Below are 23637 nucleotides of genomic sequence, written 5' to 3' on the forward strand. Positions count from 1 at the left end.
CCAAAAAAAGAAATAAATAAAGAGTACTGAGTGACAGTTGCGGGTGTGAGATGCATCATAGTCTTGGGCAGCAGTGTGTGTCCAGTGCATGCATTCCTGGGCTCCTCTAAGGTCACATGTAATGCAGTAACTCTTGCCCTTGCTATCTAGTCAACTCTGAGGTCTTTTTTCTCAGAACCAACCTTGGATTAAAGACAAAGAACATGTTCTGCAGATCTGGCTGAGTTTCTGTTGCAAATGATTTTTCTTTTCCCTTGAATATTGTTTGCATGAATAGTGCCAATAGAACAGACCTTAGAATATCAAAATGTATATAAATAAAAGCTCTGAGCAGGAGTGGGTATGCATGTTGGAGCATGAGCTCTTATCCTGCAGCCTGGGTGCTCCTTTCTGGTGTGAAGGCATTGCCTCCCTGGGGTCAAAGACAGGCTCCACAGGTCCTCCTGTTCCTGCAGCTTGGGGTCCTCAGGGCAGCATCAGTGTTGCACAGACTGATATCTCCACACCTGAGACAGGCACAGAAATTCCAAGGAATGTAAACTCCCACAGATGAGATTTGTGCAAGCACAGAACATAGAAAATTGAGCCCTTAAAACTCCATCCCCAAATAAATATCATGGATGTGTGTGTGTATATAACTATGTATAAGTTTGTAAATATTTGTAAATAGTATGTATACTTATGTATTTGCAGTTAATTTATCTGAAGCAAGGTCTAAATTGGTGCTCTGGTTTGAGGTTGGTGATGTTTCTTAGATCTGCTTTAAAAAAAAAACTCTTTAAAGTTATATAGAAAAATTTCACTCTGTCTCCTTTTTTATACAGCTCTGAGTTTTAATCGATATAGATACCTGTGCCCTCACCATTCAGGCCAGAACACCAGACAGTTCCACCTGGCTCCCGGCTGCCTCACCTGAAGGACACAACACAGGCCTCCCCACGTGACGTAGGCCTTCCCACACTGGCCTGTTCCCAGCATGGCACCTCATGTGTCCACAGCTGGTCCCAGTGAGCGAAGCAGGGTGAACCCTGGGTCATATGGGAAGGACCTTGGTTACAGCTGTGCAGAGAGCTGCAGTTAGGTGTTCCTGAGTAGTCTTTGTGTGGAAGTCTGTTTGCCATCCCTATGAGGATCCTTGGCTGCAGAGGAACAGCGCACTTCACTTTCTAAGCACCTGCCCAGCCTTCCTGGAGACTGACCAGTGATATATGCGCTCCAGGTGCCCACCTCCTTGCCAGCACCAGGTGTTAGTATTATTCATTTTGAATAAGATTTCCTAAATTTGGGTGGAGTCCAGTTCATCTGCTTCCTGTTCTATTGCTCATCTGTGGGCACCACACTGTCTCAGCCTTACAGGGCATACTGAGTCTGAGTGTCTGGGAGCTAGAGCTCAGTCCACTTTGCTTTCCACTCACAAGTAGTTGGGACCATTCTGCTCCTTTGCCTTTCATATAAAATTTAATGTCAGCTTCCTGGATTTCACAAGAGTAGTGCTGAGTCTGCAGGCCAGTTTGAGGGGAATGGATAGTAGCCATGAGCTTGGCTGTCTCTCCAATTGTTTAAATACTGGTTTTGTTATTTGTATTTGGGAATTTCCAGCATACAGATCTGAGTTTGTTTTAGATCTAAGCATTTCCTTTGTTCAGAGTTGTTGGAAATGTGTGTCTTCCAAACTGACCTCCAGGTAGGTGTTCACCTCCAGCATGTAGCCTGTGGTGCTCCCCAAGGTGGCCTGATGCCACACAGCCTCTCCAGGCTTCCTGGTTCCAGGGGCCTCATGTTCCTGGCTGCTTAGGTTCACATACTCAGGTTTGCCTGCTTGCTGCTAACCAAATCAGAGGAGGCTATTTACTTTGGTAAAAAGGAAAAGGGATTCATTCAGAGCTGCCTTTGAGAAATGCAAGGGCCCATTTGCCTCGAGTTGCCATCCCCCATGTATGGGTATGGGGGTGTTTTACATACAGCAGGTACAATGGGAGAGTGAGTACAGGGAAACAGCAGACTTGTTGAGGATCAGTTCATCCCTTCTGGTCCTAGACTTCTCCTCCCTCACCTAAGGGAATGGAACTGGACTAGACCTCCTGGACCAGCATCTCACATTCTACCCTTTCATCTGGGTGAGAGGAGGAGGGGTAGTGGTTCATGTCCTAGGCCTAAGGACCTGTGAAGAAGCTGCTTGTCTCTAAACTTTAAAGTTCCATTTTGCAGTGCCAGTGGCACTCACACTTCCCTCAGTACTTGAATTTCCTACCCATGTGGTTGTGGTGTCTGCCAGGGATTGGTTGACCTCCCCACTACCTGTCCTTGGACCTATGTTTCCTTCCTCACCTGAGTGCTACCAGCTGGGGAGGAGGCGTGGTGGCCTCTGTCTGTCCTCTGGGCAAGTCAGGCCCTCACTGTCTGGCCACATTTGAGCTCCACATAGTTCATAGATCTTATCAAATGGAGGAACTTCTTTCCCTTCCTCATTTGCTGTGAGTTTTCATCGTGAGTAGCAGAATCTCCTGTTCAGCTCTACTTATAACATTCTAGACTTTCCCTTTCCTGCTCCTCAAGCTTTTCCAAATCCCTGCCAAATCTGTTCCAGGGACCCTAGACATCATTGTAGTCACAGCAATGGTCTCACTGTTGGTACCATCTTGGATGTAGTCACCTTCTCTGGTGATAGCAGTCCCTAAGATGACCAGCTCACAGAGATGAGAGGTTGATTTTGGCTCCTGATTTCAGAGGTTTTAGTACCTGATCAGTTGTCTTGTCCTGGACTTAGAAGGAGGCAGCACATACGAAGGGAGCATCCGGCTTACCTCCTGGCCAGGAAACAAAAGTGAGGAAGGAGCTGGGGTCCCACTGCCCCATTTAAGGACAGGGCCCCACCAGGTCCCACCTCCTTCCACCCACACCACAGTTGAGGACAAGCCTTCAGCACATGGCCCCTGGGGGTCACTCATGCAAACCCTAGTGTCACATGTTTGTTTCTTAGCTTGTTGATATGGTGAGTTACATTGATTTTCAAATGTTGAACCACCCTTGCTTTTCTAGGACAAACCTACTTAATTGTGAAATATCACTAGTATTTTTATATATATAGGCAGCTTTGGTTTGATGATACTTTTGCTGGAGGACTTGCAGCTATTTTCATGAGATACTGGTCTGTAGTTTTGTTCTGTTTTTTGTCTAGTGTTGATAGCAGAGTAATGCTGATTCGGTGTGCTGACTCGGGAAGTGCTGCTTCCTCTTATGTTTTCTGTGGATGTTGTGTAGTGTTGGTACTCTTTCTTCTTTCATCTTGTGCTGCTGGGGATGGATCCTACCAGGGCTTTGTGCACACCAGGCAAGTACTGTGCTGCTGAGCCCCCATCCCCTCTTTTAATATCTGGTTGAATTTGCCTGAAGTTTTCTTTTTCAGAATGTTTTGAACTATTAATTCAGTTTATTTAGTAGATATAGGACTATTTGTTCTTTGTTTTATCTTGGTGAGTTTTGTTACTTGGTGACTTTCAAGGTATCTTTATATTTCATCTAAGTAGTCAAATTTATGTGCCTGGAGTTTACAGTGCTTTCTAATTTTTTGAATGTTTGTGAGGTCTGTAGTTCTTTCATTTATTGCTAATAACTAAAACTTTTGTCTTCTGTCTTTTTTCTTTGCCTGTAGTTTATGAATTTTGTTGGTCCTCCCAAGAAACTGGCATTTGGTTTTATTTTTCTCTATTGTTTTTGTATTTTCAAGTCAGTTGTTTCAACTTGTATCATTATCTCCTTCCTTCTGTTTCTTTTGAGTTTAATTTATTCTTTTTGTTCCTATTTTTCTAAGGTGGAAGCTTGGGTTGTTACATGAAGCCTTTTCTAATATAAGTATGTAATGCTATGATTTCCCCTCTTGGCACTGCTTTGACTGTGTCCCACAAATACCGGAATGTTGCATTTTCATTTTTTATTCTCGTCAGTATGCTCTGCTTTCCTTTGAGACATCCTCTCTGACTGGGTTTTTTAGGAGTATGCTGTTCAGTTTCCCAAGACTTGGTACTTTCTAGGTGTCTTCCTATCACTATAGTCACTCTTTACCTTCAGTTTAGTGTTCCGTGGTTTTAGGGACCCAAGTTCTACAATAGCCCAAAAATATTAAATGGCAAATTCCCCCCCCCAAAAAAAAAGGCTCCTAAATGTTAAACTTACCTGCCTGAGGTCACCCTTGTCCAGCACAAACACAGCACAAACATGAGGTTGGTGCTGCCCGTGGTGTGAGGCATCCCCAGCTTCCACTGAGTCTGTGCTTTTTCCTGGTAAGGGAGACTGACCAGTTCCTGCTGGAAAGATGCCACCTGGGCCATGCCGGGTCCCCATGGAGTTACACAGCCCAGCTGGTGGCTTTTGGGGGTCTATTGGGATCTGCTTGTGTCTGAGTCGACTTACCCCAGGGTGTAAGGCACACCCTGCCCCCCTGCTGTGTTCCTTCTGCTGACCCCACAGAAATTGGCAGGGTGCAACCTGCAGGAAGTGCCATCCCTGTCCTTGCCTCTTGAGCTCAGTGGAGCCACTGGGCTCAGCTTGATGGGGCTGGTGGGCTGACAGGTGCCCAGAAGCCCACACCACTCCCTGAGGCCACACAGCCAGAGCGCATATGACTCCCCACAACCTGCAGCTAAATGGGAAAGATGAGTTGCTGGCCCTGTGTCCTTGCACACAGTCCTTAGGCCCCTAACAGAAGTGCTGGCATTTGTTCTGATGGCAGAGGGCTGTGCCTGGGCAGGGTTGTGCCTGGCATTTACCAGCTCAGTTACATTTTGGGGCTGGCAGCTCAGGAGATCTCCCCAGTGGGACCCAGCACACACAGCTAGGGATGTATTTGTCCTGGAACTTGGAGCTGTAGGGTGGGTGGTGTGGCTTATTTCAGACGATTTCACATTTTCCCGTGCTGGCCCATGGGGAGGCATCCTTTGTGGCATTTGAGTAGAAAAGTGAGCAGGCTGCAGAGAGAGCCAAGAGGTCTGTGGAGAGCTGCAGTGTGGCACTGCTTGCCCACACCTTCAGGAGTCAGTGGGCCTTGGGTGCCTCACAGGTCTTTCTAGGGGATGTGCATACATGTGTATATGTGTGCACATGTGTGCTGTGTGCACACATGAGCTATAAATGTGTACTCCTGTAATGTGTGTGCATGTATGTGTACATATGTGTTGTGTGTCTGCATATGCATGTATAGCAAGGTGCCTTCAGGAAGGTGCACTCTCATCTAAGGAACCAGCTGCATGTGCCACCTTCTACAGAGCAGACAGGGTGACCGTGTGTCCCCTTCCCAGGGACAGAGCCACTGGACACTGGGCATGTCCCCAGGTTGCCTCTGTGATATGCACTGTGTCCTGTGCTGCTTTAGGATATTAGAGTAGAATGTGGAGGTGAACTCAGCAGGGAGGGAAGGGAGTGGGGAGAGAGCACTCATACAGTTGTGAGGGGAGGCAGGGCCTAGGAGTGGATGGGCTTTGTGATGGAGGACCATGCTCCCAAAGCTGATGCTAGACTTGGCTTGAGACTGGCTTCCTGAGCTTTGGGAGCCTCCATTTTGTGATCTTACTTGAGGGGTTCTCAGGCTTCCTGTCTGTCCTGTTTTCTGCCTGTTCTCTGAGCCATCTCCATAGTCAGGAGAGGAAGCCCAGCCCTTGGCTACCATGTGCAGGGACCCCCAGGGATGATGCAGAGGCCACACCTGCAGAGGGGCTCTTGGGAGCGCTATGGCCAGTGTCCAGCAAGTGTGACACTGGGGTGGTACTTCTGGGAGCCCCGAAGGACTGAGCTCTGCATTCTTTTCAGGTTGTGCAGCCTGACCCTGAAGAAGCTGGCAGTTCTCAGGGAGCTGGAGAAGGAGCTGATGTCTGTGGTGATTGCAGTCAAGATGCAGGTGAGCCCTCACCCCTCCCTGCATCAGGTGTGACAGCGCAAGGCTAGGTGGACCCTGCGCTCAAATTGCTCCTGACACCTGTCGTTGTAAAACCTACCCCAGGATGAGGGGCTGGGTGGGAGGAACAGGAGCCACTTGGGGTGGTTCCTGGTGGGTCCTTGTGTTGGGCTTCAGTTTGATTTCACTCGAGGCTTTGAATGAAGGGAAGAGCCATCTCCTTCCCTGGCCCTCCCTCCAGGGACAATAGCCAATGTCTGGCCTAAATGGTGTCCTGCCAGCCTGGTGGGGCTACAAGGTTCTGGTCTGCTTCCCAGGAACAGGGTATGGCTTTCATCCTCTGACCACCTGGATGGCATCTCTTGTGTTGCTACACAGGGCCATGGCTGTTTGTGCCCCTGGCAAGGTGGCACCAGCTGCCTGTTGATGACCCCAGGGTTCTGCTCAGGGTTCCATGTTGATACCACTCATACCATCTAATGTTCCCTGGACCCACAGGTGTGGCATGCAGAACCTTAGGTCACAGCATGGCCATGGACCACCTTGTAGGCTGTCTCGATTCTTCAATTCACTGTACACACCTGAAAAATACTGTGCTGCTGCTCCTGCCCCCCAGGTACTAGGGATTGAATCCCAGGGCCTTCAACCTGAGCTACATCTCCAGCCCGTTTAATTTTTTAATCTTCAGATAGGTTCTCACTAAGTATCTTAATTTGCCCATCTTGGGCTCAAACTCTCAATCCTCCTGCCTCAGCCTTCTGAGTAGCTGGGATTATAGGCGTGTGCCACCATGCCTGGCTAAAATTGTGCTTCTACTAAAGATCTAGAGAGTGCCAGATGTTGTGGCACACACCTGTCATCTCAGCCAGTCAGAAGGCTGAGGCAGGAAGCCATGTAGTCTGTGCTCTGAGCCCCTGGCTGGGGAGGAGCCAAGGTCCTGCCAGATCTGTAGAACAATGCACAAGTTACCGAAGTGAGAGTTGTCCCACGGAAGGAATCTGAGTCTGGCACTGTGGACCATGACCTCTGCCGGGCTGACCCTGTCCTTGGTCTTTGTGTCCCAGCCAGCCATTTCCGCGGTCCTCCTCAGGCCTCATCACTGCTGAGCTCCCAGCCCTCCTGCATGCCTTTGTGGCCTGGCCTGTCTTTGCATCCCAGAGCCCCCTCTTTCTTACCTGCTTCTCCCCAGCACTCTCTCCAGCAATCAGGCTGGCAGGTCTGGAGGGAAGCCATAGTGTTCCCTGCTTTCCAAGGCTTCCCTGGCTGCTGTGCCAGCCCCAAGCCTGGGCCCTTACTCCCCAGCCTGGGAGAAGGCTGGGCTCCTGCTGGGAGCCGTCATAGCCTCCAAACCCATCATAGCCTCCAGGTCAGTCCTGTGAGGCCAGATGTTAAGATCACCCCTGTGCTGGTACACAAGATCCAGAGAGGAGGGAGGGCAGAGGGCTACACAGGAGGGCTGCACTTGAGCTGGGCCGCTGGACAGTGAAGTGGGCTCACCCTACATGATGGCCACCCCACACCCAGGCAGCTTCCTCCTTTCCTGCCCCTTCTCTCCTCCCCTTCTGCTTCTCTTGCCCTCTCTGGAGTGGCCTGCCCATGTACCCCTTCTATAACCCCACTTTTGTCCACCTGCTCTGGATGCTTGCAGAGCCTTTTGGCAGGCTCTTGGCACAGCTGCAGAGTCTTCAGGGCTCCCCTGTTGGAACAGATCCCTTAAACAGCACTGCGACAGAGGTCTGTAAAGCACCGGGAGCCCAACTTGTATAAAGCAGGAGTTTGGGTCCTGCTGTTTGATCTGAACATTGAGTTACCCACTTCCTGATAAGATGCAAGTCTGCATCTACTTCTAGATGCCCGTGATGGTGTCTCCATGTCTCAAGTACTGTGACTTGTAGGACAGTCACTGTGAGGGTCCTTGGCCTGCAGGGCCCCTACGCTGCAGCCTTTCAGTTGCAGGCTGGCTTTCATCTTCCTATCTGCATCTGCTCTGGCAGGCTGATGATTAGCTCCCCTCACTCCAGTGCAGAACTCAGAGAATGGGTGGACACAGGACAATGACATTCTTGGGCTCCCACAGTGCCCCTGCACTTGTACTTGCTTATATCTCTAGAAGCGTAGAGTTCTGGTGACCCCTGTCCTGGTCCTGTCTCACTGTAAGATGCCCTTTAATGGAAGGCGGCTGTCTCCTTTGCAGGGCTCCAAACGGGTCCTGAGGTCTCATGAGATTGTGCTGCCCCCCAGTGGACAAGTGGAGACTGACCTGGCCCTGACCTTCTCGCTGCAGGTGAGTGGCCAGTGCCCTTGGTGATGACATGGCCTCCTGGGTGCCTCCTTTGTTCTTTTAATCTTCTCTTACTGTTTATTCTTAAATGACTAGGAAGTTTTCTTGGTTTATTATGTTGTGCTTCATACTTTTCCTGTGATAACATGGAATGATGAAGCATAAACAATCAAGGTGAGGCTGTTTCATCCTCATCTTTAGAAAAAACCAGCAAACCATGTGGACATCGAGTGTGTTATGCATGTTTCAGGGTGAGCTTAGTAGGCACGTGCTGTGTGCCCCTGACTTCCCCACCAGGATGAAGTAGAGATCCTTTCCCACCTTCTCCAGATCTTTGCCCTATTGAGAAAACAAATCAGGCACCTCATTCCAAACCCAATCAGTGGATTCCAGATCGATTCATCCTAAGCCTCTTAAGATCCTCTTTTCTCTTTTAAACATGTAGAGCTGCACTGTGGTTTAGAGGACTCCTGAGTTTCCCCATCTCCTTCCCCACAAGCCCCGTCACTGCATCTGCAGCCCATGGGAGCCCAGTTCCCTGCAGTGCAGTTTGCCAAACATGTAGTTCACCTGCTGTCTTTCTGTGATTGGCCCTGGACTTCTGAGATGCATGTGAAGGTGTGTAGCAGGCGGCCCTGCAGCCAGGGGATGGGCCCTACTGCTCAAGGCCTGCACTTGTAGGCTTGAATCACTTTGCACTCCTGAGAAAGGGCCATGAATATCAGTCCCATGAATGTGCCTCTCTAGGTGCATGTGCCAGGTGCAGTTGTGTCTGGCTGATCAGCTGGGATGCACAGTGCCACAGACACGTGGGCATCTGCAAGGGCTCAAGCAGCACCAGGGTTGCTCCTTGCTGTGCCAGGTGTGCCTCAGGCAGCTCCTTGTGCCTGCAGTACCCTCACTTCTTGAAGAGAGAAGGCAACAAGCTTCAAATCATGCTGCAGCGCAGGAAGCGGTACAAAAACCGGACAATCCTAGGCTATAAGACGCTGGCTGTGGGCTCCATCAACATGGCTGAGGTGAGTGCTAGGTAGGTCTGGGCAGCCCTGCTCATACGGATTTCCCTCATGTATCAAGATGTCCATACCAGTGCAGCAGGTGCCTCTAGCAGGGCTGCACAACGGTGACTGTACGCCACCCCCTGGGTTGCTTCCCATCCCTGCTTCAGACCCATGTGCACCCTACTTCCGGGCTCTCCAACGGGCTCCACAGGGGTGCCCCACTCATCCTCTGCCAGGCAGCAGGGACTTACAGGAGAACCTCAGCCTGGCACCCTGTCCTGGATCAGTTGCTCCAAGAGGCTGCAGGAACTGTGGAGAAGAAGGAGGGCTTCTGGGCACTGAGGAGCCCAGACTTTTCTCCTTCATCATGGGGCCACAAGAGCAGTTCTGGGAATAGGGCTGACTAGGTCCAGGCCTGTTTTTCCCGTAGGCTTCAGGCTTATGCTCTAGGGCTATATTCAGGGTCCATGAATATCCACAAATGGTTTGTGTTGCTGTCCTCCATATTAGCTGCCCAGGCTCCTGTACTGTCTTCCCCCTACCTCCCCTCTGCCGAGCACCTGGATATGGTCTGGTCTGTCTGTTGGGTCTGGCCCTGCCCCCAGGTCTTCCTCAATCCTCTGTGGGCTCTGCACTTCACTTTGGAAAGGCCATAGGCACTTTGGGCCATCCTGGGTTGCTGGGGCCAGGGCTAGTTGCAGGCTTCACTCTCCTTCCTAAATGGGACTCAGGCAGTGCTGTCCACCCTGTCCACAAAGACTAGGAGCCAGGCATCTGGCAGGGTGGCTTGTAGAGGGAACCTCGGGAGATTCAGAGTGAGGCTGCTGAGCACCTTGCTGCCAGCAGGTTCCTGTGTCCCTGTGAGTGTATGTGTTGATTTCTGTCATTATTTTTCCTGCTTTTCATTGCTTGGTAAAGAACCTAGGGCCCCTGTTTCCCCAAAATTTGTATGTTGTTTACACACACAAGCCTGACCCCCTAGCAGTTTCCCATGCACTAAAGTTCTATGAAAATAAAAGTGGGGCCTGTGGGAGTAAAGAGAAGGGCACCTCTAGCTGGGTCAGCTCAGCTCTCTGCTGTGGTCACTCAGTATCACCAGCATCTGGTGGGCTAGCCTGGATGTGAGCCCAGGGTCCCATGGTGCTATGCCAGGTGGCTACTGCCAGACTTGAAGTGGGAGCAGAACCTGTCTACCAGTACCAACCCAGGAAAACTCCCAGCCTTGGGGCTTTATGACCCTATTTGGAAGGGGAAGCTAGCCTTAAGGAGCCCAGGCCGGGAGCGTGGAGTGAGCTGGTCAGCGGGAAAGTCTGGTCTGGTAGGTCAAAGGAAATGTGTAACAAAGGGCTGGAGCAGGTTGGTGAGGGGCTCTGGTCCACAGACAGGGCCGTGGCTTGCTGTCCAGCTGGATGGGAACAGAGCCACACACCTTTAATAGAGGCCACATTCTCTCCAACCTCCCACTTGGGAGTACGTGTGTTTCTGCACTCTGCCCCTTGCATGCCCTGACTGCCACCTGCCCATCTGTCTGTTCCTGTCTGATGCAGCAGGGTGTCAGCCTCTAAATCTGGCATTGATTTTAGATTGAGCCAATCTGAGATCACCCTAGGGAGGGATGGCTACTTGGAGCTCTACCACAGAAGTAGGTATAGAGGGTGGCATCCACAGTGCGGGGCTAGGTGCACACTGGCACATGGTCTCCGCATGAAGGCACCAGGAGTGGGAGGAGTATTGGCATAGAGCTGTCCACAGATCTTCTGATTTGGTTTCTAAAATAATGATGAATCAAATTAGAACTTTCTTAAAATTTTATTTCCCTAACTGATTAGAGTTAGTACTCCAAATTAGGCCCCCCAAAAAACTCTAGCCCATAAAATTCCAACATGTGGATCTGATCAGATGGCCTCAGAAATAATTTGAAAAGTACAGAGGCCAGTTGGGCATGGTGGCACATACCTGTAATCCCAGCACACTTGGTGAGTAGGGGCAGTGGGTTAGGGCTGAGGCAAGAGGATCGAAAGTTCAAGGCCAGCCTGGGTAACTTAGCAAGACACTATCTCAAAAGAAAAACCAAAAAGGGCTGAGAATGTGGTTCAGCGCTCTCTGGGCCCAGAGGCATGCACCCACACAGCACAAAGGTCTATCTGAGAGATATGTAGGTACCTGTGTGTGTTTCCTTTTTTCTTTTTCTTTTTTTTTGGTACTGGGGATTGAACTCAGGTCCTTGTGATTGTGAGGCAGATTAGTGAAACCAGTGAACTAAATCCCTTGCCCACCTACGTGTGTTTCTGAGGCTAGCATAGGCTAGAGTGGTGCCTGGGCGCAGTAGCTGCTAGGTGTTGGCTGGGCTTTCTGTGCCCTCTGGTTTGTTGATACTTGTGGCACTGTGCTTGATGGTCCTGTGAGCCAGGCCTGGTATACCTCTCATGCTGTTGCAGACCCAAACTGCAGTGGTGGCTGCTCTTCCTTAGTCCCCACTGACATGGGTTGTGGATGTCAGGTCTCGAGAGTTGGTGGCAATATTGTACCATTAGCTAGCCCTCCTCCCTGATGTCACACATGCGTAGCTGCTGCAGTCCTAGGCAGGTGACTTCCCAGGGACAACATGGACACTGTCCATCTACCTTTAGATCCTGCTGAGCTGGTGGCCTCTTCCTGGCTCCCCTTGTCCTCCTCTGTAGCCAGGCTCTCGCACACTGGGTGTCCTGCTCTTGGACCAGGCTCTGGGATAGGGGCCCTTCTTCCTGGGGTGCTGTCTAGAGCTGTGTGCACCCACAGGTGATGCAGCACCCCTCAGAGGGTGGCCAGGTGCTAAGCCTCTGCAGCAGCATCAAGGAGGCCTCTGTCAAGGTGGCAGAGATCTGGATTGTCTCCCTGTCCAGCCAGCCCATCGACCATGAGGACAGTGCCATGCAGGCTGGTCCCAAGGCCAAGTCCACAGGTGCGTAAGGCCAGCCTGGGCCCTTCCTGCTTCTACCTGCCTCTACCTTGTCAGGTGGCACAGCCACCAAGTGGTTGAAGAAGTAGGGTGAGTGTAAAGCATTGGCATTAGTTCCCTCATTTGGAAACCCTGGAGCAAGGTCATGTGTGTGATCACGGTCCTGGTCCCTGACTCCTTGGTCCAAGCCTAATTCCTGCACACACTCCATGGAGAAGGGTCATGAGGCCAATCCTTCATTGCCTTTGAGGCCATGGGCACAGAACCTGGCATAGGATGGTACTTTGTGGCCATCACCTGCTGCTACCATCTCTGTTGTGTGGCTGTCCCTCTCCAGCCTGCCAAAGTGAGGGAGGGTGTGTCCAGGCCAGTGCCCGCAGCCTCTGCCTTCAACCCCTCTGGACACTTCTACCAGCCCCATGCCACGTGGCCCACTGCCCTCAGACTGTTGGGGTTCAGGACCTCTGCTGATATCTGGCCCCTTCCTGCATGGGACTGAGTCCTAATAGCCCCTTCTGTGTTTGGTGGACATGTAGCTGCAGCAGAAGTGGTGTAACCTGAGCACCTGCCATCCTCTCTCCACAGACAACTACTCTGAGGAGGAGTATGAGAGCTTCTCCTCTGAGCAGGAGGCCAGTGATGATGCCGTGCAAGGGCAGGTAATGGGAGTGGGGTATGTGTGGCCAAGTGCTATGGGCTTGGGGGGGGGGGGCTCAGGCAATGGGAGGCAGAGGAGCCTGGATATCCTTGGAACCAGCATTGGGCAGGCCACCAGGGCAGGTAGGACCACAGACTCAGGGGCCACTGTGTCTCCACAGGATCTAGATGAGGACGACTTTGATGTGGGGAAACCTGAGAAGCAGCGGAGATCGATAGTAAGAACGACGTCCATGACCAGGGTCGGTGGAAGCTGGTTTTACTAGCACTGTTGATGGGCGTGGGTGGTCAGCTGGAATGGGTACAATGGGCACAAGGCCCACAAGCCCTTGGGGAAGGCTGTGGGCAAGAATCCCCCTGGAGCAGATCCCTTGGTGCTGCCAGAGTTAGCCACTGTTAGAATGTGGACATGAAAGCCAGGCGTGGTGGTGCACGCCTGTAATCCCAGCACTCGGGAGGCTGAAGCAGGAGGATCGCTGTGAGTTCGAGACCACCCTGGGGTACATAGTGAGTTCCAGGTCAGTCTCAACTACATAGTGAGACCCTGTCTAAAAAAAAAACAAACCCCAAAATAGAAAAAAAAAATGTGGACATGAGCTAGTGGGTTTCTTATGGCAGCCCCTGGCCGCTAACCCCCGGGTGCTATTCTATCCTGCCACTACCTGTCCTAGCTCCGTGCCCTGTGGCCATGAGGAGCTGAAATTAGGCTGGGTTGGCCACCTTGTATCTTAGTGTCCTCCTGGTGGGTGCTTGGGGATATAGTTCTCTCCTTGGTCAGCACCCAGACCACCTGTGCATGGCAGTTCCACTTGCTCAGGGTCTACTGACCACCTGCAGGCACAGGAGTAAGGCTCTGAAGAAGAGCCAGGGCAGAAGATGTGGTTTTTCTATAAAATGGAATATTACTCAGCCATAAAGAATGAGAAATTAGATTCATTCATAGGAAAATGGATACATATTGAGGATATACTCCTAAGTGAAATAAATAAGTCACATGTGTAAATACTGAATAGTTTCTCTGGTGTGAATAAACTATAATAGTACATAAGATCCTAATGATATAATGGACAATGTGAAAAGGGCTAAAAGTATAGGGAAAGTGGGAAGGGTAGGGGAAAGCTAATAAGGGAAAAGAAAAAAATATGAGAAAATGAAAAAATGGAAATGAAGTGTTTGTAAAGGGGGAGGGAGGAAGGGTGAAGTGAAGGTAGGGACAAGGGGAAAAAATGAGAACCAAGGCCTACATGTAGGTACAAGATCCCAATAATGAATGTAGCTATACTGTATACCTAAAATGTACCAATAAACTCAATGAGGGGGAAATAAAAAGAAGAAGAGCCAGGGCAGCCCCATCCCTCTGGGCTGCAGAGTCTTCTCTGGACCCTGGGGCTGGAGAGAGCCACAGTGGGCTGTACCTAAAAGATAGCTGCATGGGTGGCCAGGGTTTACCTTTGCTGACCAAGGTGATGGTGTTGCTCCCCTTTGGCAGTGAGTGAGTGGGAAGTCATAGACACATAAGCCACCCCTGTCTCAGGAAGCTGGGTTCCAGCCCTGCAGGGCATAGAGGGTCCCCTTAGGTTGGCACTGTGTACTTACTTGGTGGCCAGTGGCAGGATCAGAAGCCCTGTAGCCGGGGAACAGCAGGTGTTGTGCAGGTGATAGATAGCAGCTTTTCTGGGGGTTGGTGCTGCAGAGGCTTCTGGAGGGACTGAGGAACCATTGCAGTCTTGCTCTGTTCCGCTGATCGTGGGCTGCCAGCCCCTCCTGTGCATCCCCAAGCTGGCCCCAGCTCAGATGCCATGAATGTGTGTGTTGTTAAGCCCATGAGAGCCACATGACATCACCTGTCTCACAGCATGTTTGAACCACACTCACCTTGAGGCTCCCATGTCACTTCTGATGTTGACCCCTTGTCATGCAGCAACAGAACTTCAAGCAGAAGGTCGTGGCCCTGCTGCGGAGGTTCAAAGTGTCAGACGAGGTGAGTAGTGTGCTGAGTTAGAGCCCTGGCCAGTTCTGGCTCTGGGGCGTTGCCTTTCACCTGCCAGTTGGGGTGACAGTGGAACCACCTCCCAGGGGACCTCAAGGGGCTCAGCTAAATTCCAAGTTTCTCTGCACCTAGAGGAAAATAGACACAAGGTTTGTGTGTTTATCAGCTTTATAGATAGACTTTACATTGGGGAGAGTTTCAGATCTACTGAATAATTGTGCAGGAAGTACAGAGAGCTCCCATATGCCCTTTCCCTTCCTCCCCAGCTCCCTTGCTGCCTTAAATTTTAAATTCTCTCAGCTTTAGTCTCCATATTTTCTGCAATAAGCTTGTGTTACTTTCATAATCAAAAGAAAAGCACTTCTGTTTATTTCAGAGTACAGCATGGTCCAGGCCCATGGTAGAGAGGAAGCATCCCCCACATCACGGCTCTGTCCATATGCACACAGGGCCATGTCCAGAGCAGCAGTGTCCAGGCTCAGCCTAGTGCCCCTGCTTAGTGCTCTTCTCTGGCACTGCACATCCTGCCATGCTGGAGCCAGTGTGTTTCCAGGAACATTGCCACCTGCTGCTAGAGGGGTGGCAAGGCCATGTCTTTTGGCTTGTGCCTTGTAGTGGGAGGTTCCCAGATCCAGCTGAAGGTGGGATACAGCAAGATGGAGTCCTTGCCTGAAGCCTTGCAGCCCCTCCTGAGCACCAGGGTGAGGAGTGGGTCTTCTTGACCACCCAGCAACTGGGCTATCTCAGAATATGCCTGACCTGAATAGATTTAGTTCTGATTTCTGGGACTCAGCCCATCATCCCATGCCTCAGGAAAGGACTTCCCATTTTTCTGGGAATCATCTCCCAGGTGATCTGGCCTTTGACCTCCTCCCTTCACCTTCTACACTACTCCTTTTTGTGTAGGGGCCACTCTATCTTGCCACAATTCTGTCCCTGTGTCTGAGAATCCCTGGCTTTTCACAAGGCATTGTCCCCAGCTCCTGATTGTCACAGCAGCCGTGGGGTGGGCAGGAAAGGTACAGCAAGATGTGTAGTCACCCACCTGGACCATAGGCTGTCTTGTACCCTTCCTATTCCTGTAACTGAATAACTTATACTAGGTGACTAAGACATGGTCAGAACCTACTACTCACAGTCCTGGGGGTAGAAGTCCCAGAGAATAGTGCCCGCAGACTTAGTCCTGTCTTTCCTTCAGTCAGTGGCAGACAGGAGCATGACCTTTTGCACTAATCACCTCCCAGAGTCACCATCTCCTCCGCACCCCCTGAATATATCACCTCAGCGTAGGATTCAGCATATGAATTTTAGGGGGACACAAATGTTCATACCAAAGCATTCTGCCCCTTGCTTCCAAAATTCATGTCCTCACATACAAAATATGTTCATTCCATCTCAGTAGCCTCAAAGCCTTAATTTACTCCAGCATCAACTTAGAATTTAGAGACCAAAGTCTCAGCTGGGAATGAGCACATACCTACAATCCCAGCACTCAGGAGGCTGAGGCAAAGGGATCAAGAATTCAAGGCCTAGATCACATGGTAAGACCCTATCTCAAATGAACCAAAAACTTTGCATGTTGTCTACATCATTTGGGGTGAGACTCACTGGAGAGGATTTGTTCTGAGATAGATTCCTTTCCAGCTGTGAGCCTGTGAAACCAAATAAATTCTGTGCTTTAAAAATGTGATGATGAGCCAGGCGTGGTAGCACATGCCTGTAATCCCAGCACTTGAGAAGCTGAGGCAGGAGGATCACTGTGAGTTTAGACCAGCCTGGGGTTACATAGTGAGTTCCAGGTCAGTCTCCAACTACATAGTGAGACCCTGTCTCAAAAAACAAAAAGAAAAGAAAAGAAATGTGATGATGAGACCAGCATAGACTAAACTGTCCAATTTTGAAAAGAAGTAGGAAGGAAGGAACCCAAGTAACTCCCAAGTCCAAATGGGAAACATTGAGTTTTAAGGCTGAAAAAACATCTCTGACTCTCTGCTTTGCCCTCTATGTACACACTGGATTGGCAGGGAGTTGGGCCCTCAAGACCCAGGCAGCCCCATGGCTTTCCCAGGGTGGTAGTAGAGGCTGAGACTACTGTTCTGCTGTCTTGGATACTCCACTCCCATATGGAATTCTCAAAACCCAATAAGAAAAACAACACAGTTTTAAAATGTGCAAGACTCATGCAGTGAAACTGGAAAACATTGTGGAAAGAAACTAAAGATATGTTTTTTTGTCTTTTGGTACCGGGGATTGAACTCGGGTCCTTGTGCTTGTTAGGCAGGCACCAGAACCACTGAGCCAAATCCCCGGCCCATTAAAGAAGATATGAATGGGCCTTGGGTATAACTCAGTGGTAGAGCACTCACTTAGAAATGTGTGTGTATGTAAATATATGCTTGTGTGTACATGTGCACCTCCAAGATGATCTACAGATCCACACAATCCCTATCCAATCCCCAGCTGTCTTTTTGCAAAAATCCACTAGTTGGTCCTAAAATTAATGCCATGTTTCCCCCAAAGTAAGATCTAACTGGAACCAGCCCTAGCTGGTCATTACCATGGTGATGAGCAGTGTCATGCAGAAGATTGTACCTCACTGTTCTCTTCCTTGGTGGCTGCACCATAATGGTAGGGAAGAGAAGAATAGGCAGATTGGGGGCTGGCATTTTTAAAATTAGGTTTTATATAAGTGTTTTAATGCAAGGGGGGACTCATAGACAAAGCAGATTCTTGAAAAGGAAAAAATTGGAAGATTCACATTTTCCAATTGCAAAACTTAGTAGAAAGCCAGTGATCAAAACTGTGGTGCTGGAACAAGGATAGATGTGGAGATCAGTGGAATGGCATTCATCATCTAAGTGAATCTCTGTTCGCGCCAACTGATTTTTAGCAAGGATGTCAAGACCATTCCATGAGGAATGCACAATCTTTTCAACAATGCTTCTGGGAGAACTGGACGTCCATAGGCACAAGAATGAAGTTGACCCCTTTTTCATACCATATTGAAAAATCACTGCCATGGGTCAGAGTTGCACGTGGGTGAGCTACAACTGTAGAATGCCTAGAAAACAGCAGGTAAATTTTAATGAACCTGGACTAGTCAGTGGTTTTTGCATTTGACACCAAAAGCACAGATGACAAAATAAAAATGCATAAATTGCAATTGGCAATGCTTAAAACTCTTGTGCTTTAAATGGTATCATTAAGAAAATGAAACAACAGCCTCCCATAGAATATTTTTTACCAATTGTATACTCATAAAAGGCTATGTCCAGAATGTATAGGGAATGTTATAACTCAAAGAGACAACTAATTAAAAGTGGATTGCCCATCTCTCTGAAGACCATGTGGTCATGGGTTCTATAGAGCTTGGGTCCACTGCTGGTTCACCACAGTTCATGCTCACCAGGGAGCAAGTCAGGAAGCTGTACCACAGCCATGGCTTTTACAGGTACTAGAGAGACATCCTGGGAACCATTGGTGGATGTTGACCACATTAAAGTTAACCTTGACAGCCACAAGGCAAACCCCAGAAGAGGTGCATGCAGGTGTGACCACAGGCACAGAAGATACCAAAGGGAAGCCTAGGTTGTGTGTCTGTGAACCAGCATATTTCTTTTTCAACCCTGAGCTGGGAGGGGAGGTCAAAGTCACCACTGCAGGTACCTAAGTCAGCTGTTTTAATATATTATCATTTGTTTAAAACAATCAACTAGCCAGTGTGGTGGAGGCACATGCCTGTAATCCCAGCACTTAGGAGACTGAGGGAGGAGGATTGTGAATTTGAGGCTAGCCTGGGTTACATAGCAAGATCCTGTCTCAGAAAACAAAGATGCTGGGGATGCATTTCCGTGGCAAAGTGCCCTGGGTTCAGTCTCCAGTAATGGTGGGGAAAAGTCCAATTAAAGAATGGGCCAAGGGCCAAGGCTATAGAGAAAGACAATGAGCCATGATCTTCACTAGAATAGCTGTGATCTAAAAGGAACTTGAGATTGTTTTTATTTTTTGGTACTGGGGATCGAACTCAGGGCCTTGTACTTAGGAGGCAGGCAGTGGCACCACTGAGCTAAATTCTCGGCCCTGGAAAACCTGTGTGTAGATGTGTGGCAGGCAGAGTTCACAGTGCATATAGGGTGGGAGCATGCCTCAGAGGGACCAGGAGTTCCACGCCCAGTGTCTCCTGAGAGAAGACAAGGTTAGTTCCCCCCCAGCAGCTCACACACTGGTGCTGGTACCAACTTCTCTCATCCAGGGAGCAGCCATCAGCTAGTGGCTTCTTTTCCAGCCTGAGCTCTAAAAGCTAGACCCAGAAGGCTGTACCCTGCATACCTCCATTCTTTGATGTCTAGGGAGGATCCAAATCAGTGCTTGTCTGAGGAGGGGAACGCAGTGACTACAGGGCAAGGGATCTTTGGGAAGAGAGGCATTTTGCATCCTGTTGCTGGAAGGGTACAGCTATCAGGTACTTTCAGGTCTGTTCCCTGAGTCAGCACAGCCCACAGCAGGGTGTCAAGGGGAGGAGCTCACCATGTAAAGAGCCCACACACTGTGCCCAGTGCCCAGTTCCTAAATTAGGATAGGAAGTAAATAAAACAAAATGTGCTGGCAGCTCAGGGTACCCCATCTTCTTTTGTACCCTTTGTGATCCTTGAGCAGCCTGCTGTGCAGGTAGCATGGGCCTCCAGAGGGCCCCCTTGCATGTCTGGCATTGCTGTAGGTCCTGGACTCAGAACAGGACCCTGCAGAGCATGTCCCTGAGGCAGAGGAGGACCTGGACCTTCTGTATGACACACTGGACATGGAGAACCCCAGTGACAGCGGTCCCGACATGGAGGATGATGACAGCGTCCTTAGCACCCCCAAACCCAAGCTCAGGTGAGCACATCAGGCCCAGATGAGGCACCACTCCTGTATCTTAGTAGAGGGCCCTCTGTGCACCCCAGGGATACCCATTCTATCCTCACCACAGTAGACCCTGCCTGTTTTAGGGCACTGAGGATTAGAAGTTTCCCAAGTGCTGCTTAGGAGGAGGGTACCCGTTGGTCAATCCCAGGCTGCTGTGGTAGACTGAGGCAGGCAGCTTTCCCTTCATGGGAGAAGAGGTGGGAGGTAGCTAGTGGAGGGAGGGGCAGCCCTGGAAGGCTATCCCCACCAGGCAGTGTGGTTCTCAGGGCAGAAGTAGCAATGTGATGAGACCACGTAGGCCTACCCTTGAGTCCACTAGGCCAAGACACAGGTGGAGCATTGGGAAGCAAGTGTCAATGGGGTGGACTGGAGCATTCTCTGGGAGGCAAGAGCTTGGGCATGGAGGCAGGTGGGATGTGGACAAGCATGGAGGACTGAGAGGCCCATTATAGAAGGGCAGCAGTGACCCTGGGAACTACAAAAGGATTCCTGCTGTGTCAGGCTGGGTGCCTGCCTGTGGCTGGGCATGCAGCTGGCTGAACCCATGCTGGGCTGGAGGAGTGGACATGGAAGGTCCATGTGTGGGTTTGCCATGAGCATTTGGAATCTTATGTGGTTGGGGAGGCACGAGCCTCAGGACAGAGCATAGGACTTCTGTGTGGCTGCTGAGGATGGGGAGACCTCAGTGGGAATCAGGAAGGCTTATGGACCTTTTTTTTTTTCATTAAGTTTATTGGTGCATTTTAGGTGTATAGTATAATGACATTCATCATTGGAAATTTGTACCTTTACATAATCTATCTTTGTTCTTATTTTTTCCCCATTCCCTTGCCCTACCATCAACCCCTCCACCCCTCACTATTTACAAAGACTTTGTTTCCATTTTCTCATTTTCTCATGTTAATTCCATTCCCTTCTTTCCTTTCCCCAATCCATCCCTTTTCCCTTTGAACCTTTTCTTCCTATTTCACATTATCAATTATATATTTTGATCCTTATTTACACTTTTAGTTTTTCACACCAGTTAAACTATTTGGTATTGGACCTTTTGTTTTTAAACTTTCTAACTTGAACAATACTGAGCAGCACATACAAGAAAGCTTCAGGCTGGCACTGCGGCTCAGTGACAGAGCACTGGCTTGCATGCATGAGGCCCCAGGTTTTATCCCTAGCACAGCAAAACTAAGAAGAGAAAAAATAAAAGTAGGCTTCCTGCATCACCAGAGGCAAGACCACAATTGGTCTTAGCACAATTGCAGCTCCCCCTCACCCTGTGATCCCACTCTGCATGATGGCCCATTAGTTCCCCTAGCTGCCACCATAGTAACTGTGGCAACTTGAAATGGCCATTGCTGCCTGTCCTGGGGAATGACATCCTATGCTGATCCTTCTCTGCTTGGTATTTCACTCTCACTGGTCTTGTTGAAGTGCTGGCCACTATCCCTCATTAGGTCTCAGGGTACCTTCCAGGCCTAGTGAGGTTGTGGTAGAAATCATTTCCAGGCCACTTCAGGATAAAAGTCTAGTTTCCCTGCTACTTGGCAGCTGCCTGTTATCTTTGCCACCTGGTGACCACTCCTACATATTGGCTTCTGCTCCTTCGCTGGTCAGTCCTCACATGTGGGATCTGGTTCCTCCCACTTCAACTCCCTGCCCTCAGCCTGAGTGAGCTCTGTGCTTACAGTGGTCCTGGGATTACATCAGCAAGTCCTCCTCCATTGCAATCTCTGTGGTGCTGACTGCATGAGCAGTCCCTGCCCGTGATTCTGGGATAAAAATGTGGTCAACTCAGCATGGTGATTCTGGGTGGTTATACACAGGGAAACACCCCACATCCCAGGATTGTTCATAATCTCATGATTCACAGGGCATACCAGCTGCTTGAAATATTAGTTTAAAGTAGACTTTATATCTCTTTGGTCTGTCTTTTCTGCCCTCTTTTTCATTTGCAGCATACTTTATCTGCTGAGGATAAACATGTTTGGCCTTTTTGGTCTGGATTGGCATGGTCTGGATGGGTCTAGAATGATCTGGATTGACCTAGAATGGTCTGATGGGTCTGGATTAGTCTAGAAGGGTCTGGTGGGTCTGGATTGATCTAGAAAGGCCTGATGGGTCTGGATTAGTCTAAAAGGATCTGGTAGGTCTAGGTTGGTCTAGGTCAGCCTGGTCTGCCTTATTGGCCTGAATTTTGTGTCTGCTGATGGTGCCTTCCTTGTGCTATTGAGAATGTTCTGTTTTCTACTAGTTCCAATCCCTAGGTCTTGGGTGGGCATCCTCCTGCAGGATTGTTGGAACGGAGCTGTCACTTGAGCTCCCTGTGTTGCTGACAGACCTGCCCTGGGTCAAGGGTGCACACAACAGAATTTTAGGACACATGTTTTCTGTGACTGATCTCACGGCAGATTGACAAGCTGAGCTGATTGGGTGCCCAGTTATCTGAATTCCGTGGTCTCACACCCAGCTCCTCCAGGGTGGACATGTGCCCAACACAGTTTTTCAAGACTCCAGTTCCTCTGGATGCAGCTCTGCTCTGCCACTGGGCTCCCTGCCACTTCCCCCATCATGTGTATGGTGGCGCCTTACTTTCAATGTGGGGTATCTTAGAAAGTAATGCCCACCCTTTCCCCCAAGCCAGGCCGTACTTTGAGGGCTTGTCGCACTCCAGCTCACAGACAGAGATCGGGAGTATCCACAGTGTCCGGAGCCACAAGGAGCCTCCAAGCCCGGTGAGTGCAGTGACAAATGTCCTAGGGCAGTGATGGAGAATCTTTCAGCTTTCAGTAATAACAAATAGCCAGCTTTGGCACGTGTGCTGTAGGTTCACCACCCTTATTCTAGGAGAATGCTGGAGGGGACTTTCCTGTCTGTGAATCTTAGGGATGTGTTGGACAAACATTAGTGGGTGTGCCCCTAGCTGGGCTCTGATATATCCTGGGCTCAGGCCTGAGGGTAGGGGACCATCCTGGGGAAAACTTGAGCCTGTAGCCCACCAGTTTCCTGCTGTCTTCCCTGGGGCCTAAATCGAGACAGTCTCAGTGCTTGCTCAGCACAGCCTGACTCCCGTCTCCACCCCAGGTGGACATACCTGAGAAGATCCGGTCCCTGGGAGCCAAGCAGCCGAGTGACAGCATCTCAGACACGGTAGCCCTGGTAAGCAGGTGCTGGTGGCACCTGCCCAGTTACACATGCCAGGCAACTTGGTGTGCAGGGGTGCCACATAAAGGCGTTGGTAGCCATACCACCTGGAGTATGTGTTACGCCAAGGCAGGTTGGCCAGGCTGCCAGGCAGTCAGGTGCCCCTGGACTCATCCCCAGGGTTGATCAGGGCCCTGTGGGATGACGACCCAGTGTTGCTGTCACGCATGGCCTGGGAGCAGTGGGTTTGTTCCTGATGCCCCAGGGACAGTGCCCAGGCACAGGACAAACTAGTCTACCTGCAGCGCTGGATGAGGGCTGGAGGATAAGGGCCCCTGGAGTAGTGTGTGGCCGCATGTAGGGATGCAAGAAGGCTCCAATGAGTGAGCCTTTGCTGGCTAGGCACATACACACAGCTCCCTTCTCTGTCCATCAGAGCACACCAGCCCCTCGGGAGCTGTCAGAGACACCCGAGGACAGCCCTGAGGCTGAGACCTCCGCCCTGGATGTGTTTACCGAGAAGCTACCCCCCAGTGGGAGGATCACCAAGACAGAGTCGCTCGTCATCTCATCCACCAGGTGCGGGCCTTCAAAGGGCCCACTGGGGCAGGGCCCACATTAGGGTGACCATGCTAGACCGCCAACCTGGTCTGGCCAGCTGCCTCCACCTGGTTTTCTGTCAGCCAGCACCCCTGCAGATTGAAGGCAGCCCTCCAGTCCCATGCTGCCATCTCCAGGGTGCTGGGTGGACAGGCAAGGGCACAGGACTCACAAGGAGGCTGACTGCAATTACAGTTCCTTGCAGGCATCTGCTTGGTGGGGCTGGAGGCAGTAACAGGC

General features: G+C 50.3%; 1 protein-coding gene across 4 annotated transcripts in view; it reads left to right on the top strand.

Annotated features, from left to right (window-relative positions):
- The first annotated feature begins 1193 nt into the window (after positions 1 to 1193).
- Pacs2 (phosphofurin acidic cluster sorting protein 2) overlaps positions 1194 to 23637 on the top strand; it is a 36256-nt gene continuing 13812 nt past the window's right edge. For 3 of the 4 annotated variants that reach the window (XR_004518351.1, XR_004518352.1, XM_010607361.3), the window contains exons 1-12: positions 1194 to 1246; positions 5803 to 5890; positions 8082 to 8171; positions 9062 to 9187; positions 11948 to 12110; positions 12693 to 12766; positions 12926 to 13006; positions 14686 to 14745; positions 19472 to 19629; positions 22298 to 22388; positions 22738 to 22812; positions 23234 to 23376. Coding sequence is in view for 1 of the 4 variants with exons in the window: in XM_010607361.3 (XP_010605663.1) it covers positions 1209 to 1246; positions 5803 to 5890; positions 8082 to 8171; positions 9062 to 9187; positions 11948 to 12110; positions 12693 to 12766; positions 12926 to 13006; positions 14686 to 14745; positions 19472 to 19629; positions 22298 to 22388; positions 22738 to 22812; positions 23234 to 23376 (1187 nt within the window). In the remaining 3 variants the exon portion in view is untranslated. The remainder of the gene's footprint in view (positions 1247 to 5802; positions 5891 to 8081; positions 8172 to 9061; positions 9188 to 11947; positions 12111 to 12692; positions 12767 to 12925; positions 13007 to 14685; positions 14746 to 19471; positions 19630 to 22297; positions 22389 to 22737; positions 22813 to 23233; positions 23377 to 23637) is intronic. The other variant, XR_004518353.1, reaches the window with a different exon arrangement.

Source organism: Fukomys damarensis, unplaced genomic scaffold (genome assembly GCF_012274545.1).
Source record: "Fukomys damarensis isolate Sample0158 unplaced genomic scaffold, DMR_v1.0_HiC HiC_scaffold_21, whole genome shotgun sequence".
NCBI lineage: Eukaryota > Metazoa > Chordata > Mammalia > Rodentia > Bathyergidae > Fukomys > Fukomys damarensis.